The sequence below is a fragment of the Pyxicephalus adspersus genome, chromosome Z (genome assembly GCF_032062135.1).
Source record: "Pyxicephalus adspersus chromosome Z, UCB_Pads_2.0, whole genome shotgun sequence".
NCBI lineage: Eukaryota > Metazoa > Chordata > Amphibia > Anura > Pyxicephalidae > Pyxicephalus > Pyxicephalus adspersus.
The window spans coordinates 432,251-436,653 of NC_092871.1; the positions used below are offsets into that span (position 1 = coordinate 432,251).

Consider the following 4,403-nt stretch of genomic DNA (forward strand, 5'->3'; position numbering starts at 1 on the left):
ACAAACTACTGGGGGAAATCTCCCCATTGTGGGAGGGGCAGAGACACAAACTACTGGGGGAAATCTCCCCATTGTGGGAGGGACAGTGATACACTGTTGGGGTTCACTGATATTGAACCTTTTTTTTTTTTTGTCCCCACAGACTGCAGGAATTCGCCATGGAAACCCTCCACATACGCAGCTCTTCACAGGGGGCGACCCCCAGAACTCCCTGTCAACTATGGAAGATCTCTGGGTGTTGGTACGTCAGCTGCAGTGCTTTATTATTATTATACAGGATTTATATAGCACCAACATATTACGCAGCTCTGTATATTAAATTGGGTGCTTCATATAAAATTTTGCACGTGACCCGATAATACAAATGTTCTGCTATGGATTCCTTTCCTGGTAACCCTGATGGCTGTAATATTCTCCTTTTTGCACCCCTCTGCTTCTGTATTCACTTCTGATGCCTCGTATTTCCAGAGCAGGAGCGGTCGTATTTGCATAAGAGGTGGAGCTGACCACTGCCTGGGACAATATGGCTCCTCCCAGTTCTGCTCTTTGCATTCTCCTAAAATAGCTTATGAAAGTAGGGAGCGGGGATTGGGATCGGATTGTCCGGTGGTCGTGTGATGACATCACTTCCTTTATGTGATAGCTCCGCCCCATTTACCCCTTTATGTGATAGCTCCGCCCCCATGTACCCCGGTGTAGTTTGAGATTTCCCATCTTGATAACGTGATTTCTTTTGTAATTCCCAGTGAAAGTTGTGTCTTCCCGAGGGCTAAGCGGCTGCTCCCGCTTCCAGTACATCTTCCCCACATTATCCTATCAGCACATGAAAATGCACAAGAGGATTCTGGGTCACCTCTCGTCTGTCTATTGCGTGGCCTTTGACCGGAGCGGTAGGAGAATCTTTACGGTAAGAATTCGGAATTAGCTCGGTGAAATGACGGTAATGATGACAAGCGCCAGTTCACTATTAGTTGTGCGACCATTAACATCAGACAACAAATTTTGGGGATCAGAAATGTTCCCGCTTCATCTGGGCTGAGAAATTGGCAATGTTGGGATCTGGCTGATGCCAGGAACGTCCGTGACATCTAATAATATCTTTGTAGTTGTATGGGCTGATTGTATGGCCCAACTTTTCTATAAACAGCCAGGTGGTGACTGGGCAGTGCCAGGCGGTGCCCCCAGCTAAACAGGTCAGGGCAATAGATTGGCCACCATTAAATGGACCTTTCCAGCTGAGCCTTTGGTACCACCGGACCGGTGAACTGCCCTCTGTATAGAAAACGTTTTCTTAGCATTTCACATATTGCCATACACTGCAATCATATGACCAGATCCCATAAAACGTTGAATCTGATATAAGCATTTCCATTCTGTTTTGTCTGATTGAGGATCGCTCCACATCCATCATCCAATGGAAATTAGTATTAGCAAACCCTAACAATCAGCAGCCAATCAGAGTGCTGCTCACAGCTTTACAACTCAGCCAGTTGTTATTGTGTACAGCAGGGAGCGCTCTGGGTTATTATTATTACACAGGATTTATAAAGCGCCAACATATTGAGCAGCGCTGTACATTAGGGGTTACAAATGACAGACAGATACAGACAGTGACACGGGAGGAGGAGAGGACCCTGCCCAGAAGAGCTTACAATCTAGGAGGTGGGGGAAGTATCACACAATAGGAGGGGGATATGGAATGGTGGGAAGTAGTGATGGTTTAGGAGACAGAAGAAGACGGGTAGGTGAGGGTGACACGTTGGGTTTTATATGAGCAGTAAGTAGGAGCAAGCCGCATGGGATGAGGAGACCATTCCAGAGAGTGGGGGCAGCTCTAGAAAAGTCTTGTATCCGTGTGTGTGATGAGGTTATGAGTGAGGAAGTCCGTAGTAAGTTATCAGTTACTGATTTTTCAGCAGTCTGTTGGAGCGAATGGGGTCGGAATAGAGGACACCCCACCAATGGCTGCATGGCGGTTATACCAGGGATATCGGGGTTATCTGATGGTTCACCATTGACCACTGTATTGGGAAGTTTGTCATTCACTTTGTGTGATTTGGGTCAGTGACCGGAGCAGTAAGTGTTGAATGGATCTCTCCCCACCTTTTCCTCTGACAGGGCTCGGACGATTGCCTGGTAAAGATTTGGGCTACAGATGACGGCAGACTCCTCTCCACACTGCGCGGACATTCTGCAGAGATCTCGGACATGGCGGTGAATTACGAGAATACGCTGATTGCTGCGGGCAGCTGTGACAAGGTTGTCCGTGTGTGGTGCCTGCGGACCTGTGCTCCCATTGCCGTACTGCAGGGTCACACGGCGTCCATTACTTCCATACAGGTAACATACTAGGACACCTACCTGCCCCAGTCAGGTGACACGGGGCAACTAGCCTGCAACATCCACGCTTTCCTGACAATGTTCTTTCCTCCCATTGATTGACTTTCTTTCTTTTTGTCAGTTTTGCCCCTCTACAAACAGGAAAACTCGATACCTCACATCTACCGGTGCTGATGGTGCTATCTGCTTCTGGCAGTGTAATGTCGACACGATGACCTTCAAGTAAGCCCGTCGCATTAATCTGATTTATTATTTAATATTATTATTCCTTAATGATCCCATTTCTGTATTATCCAATGAGAGACCCAGGATTCTGATACCATCGGGTTAGACTTCCACCTCTGGGAGGATTTCACACGGGTGAATCACTTGTACACCCTCCATTACCTCCAGGAGATTCCAATATTCCTTATGAATGTTTTATCTCTGATAGCTCAAAGATTTTTCATTTTTTGCCAGTTTTTACATTTTCTTCAATCAACATTTCTATAGGATTGTGCTTTGCAATGAGTTCCTCGCGCTTCCTGTTTCCCTTTAACCTCTCCTCTGGGCTGTGAGACAAAGATATCGGCCCCGGGTATTGGGGATGTTACTGTGGTATTATTATTATTAATATTAAACAGGATTTATATAGCACAACATATTACATGGCGCTGTACAAAGTCCATAGTCATGTGACTAGCTGTCCCTCAGAGGAGCTCACAATCTAATGTCCCTACCATAGTCATATGTCATTATTACAGTCTAAGGTCAATTCTGGGGGGAAGCCAGTTAGCTAACTGCATGTTTTTGGAATGTGAGAGGAAACTGGAGTACCCGGAGGAAACCCACACAGACACGGGGAGAACCTACAAACTCCATGCAGATAGAGTCCTGGGCGAGATTCGAACCTGGGACCCAGCGCTGCAAAGGCCGGAGTACTAACCACTGAGCCACTGTGCTGCCCATACGTATTAATAAAAAGTCTTAATTCCTTCTTTTTTCAGTATAGTTTTATACACTTTTGGCCTACATTACATAGTACATACATGTACAGGATACATTACATAGTACATACATGTAGATAACACATTACATAGTACATACATGTAGAGAATACATTACATAGTACATACATGTAGATAACACATTACATAGTACATACATGTAGATAACACATTATAGTGAATGTATTCGTTGTGCACAAGGCCGGTCTATGGAAGAGGAGGATGGCAGAATTCCATTCTTGTTCCTCATCCTATAGATCCCACACCCCAGAGATTAAAATATTAACCCATGAGATCCATACAGAAGATTCTATTTGTATTGCTCCCCCTTCTCACCAGGGAACTCCGTCTTATGACGCAGAGAGCCGTTCCCAGACACGAGCACCCCAGTCTCCTAAATGTCTTTCACATACAGAAAGCCTGATATATAAAAGTCTTATTAATATGTTTATCAGATTCACAGCGGCTTTGGATGAATAAATCTGGAATAAGGACCAGGCTGCAGTGTATGCCAGTCATTTCCTCCCGGCTTATTCCTCACCATTTCCTCCTCTGTTTCAGGTGGGATGTTCATAGCTACGGGCAGCACCGATCACGTCATCAGAATATATTATCTGGGCTCTGAGGAACCGGAGAAGATAGCTGAGCTGGAGGGCCATGCGGTGAGAAAATGTTCTTATATAGAGGGATCCCTTCCTATTCCATATGTCAGCACTCCGCCTGGACGTGACGCTGCTGAAGGTTTATTCTTTATTAGAAAGATTTCATTATAAAAGTGAATGACCAGCCGGCCTCCATGAGTGCGGGCGTTACAGAAAGACGCATGACGTGTATTATTATTATTATTGTATATATATTATTATACTATTAATTTATGTCATATATATTATATTTAATTTTATTATAGGGTACAGTATACCCCCAATTGGTTTTAAAGGTCCCCACCCCCCCCTTGAGTACAGGAAGTGTAAGGAAATGCGGGTAGAGGATAGGAAAGTAAGGGGGTTTGTTTGAGGGCCAATAGATGAATGTGTATCAATGGGGTCTAGTTGTCATCAGGTTTTAGTAAAGTTTTTA

General features: G+C 44.9%; 1 protein-coding gene across 1 annotated transcript in view; it reads left to right on the forward strand.

Annotated features, from left to right (window-relative positions):
• Positions 1-4,403, forward strand: part of BRWD3 (bromodomain and WD repeat domain containing 3) — a gene marked incomplete in the record, with an annotated part of 28,558 nt that overhangs the window by 4,415 nt on the left and 19,740 nt on the right. The window contains 5 exon segments of the mRNA XM_072429784.1: positions 143-241; positions 747-907; positions 2,119-2,340; positions 2,462-2,570; positions 3,825-3,988. Of these exon segments, the coding sequence (XP_072285885.1) occupies positions 143-241; positions 747-907; positions 2,119-2,340; positions 2,462-2,570; positions 3,825-3,988 (755 nt within the window).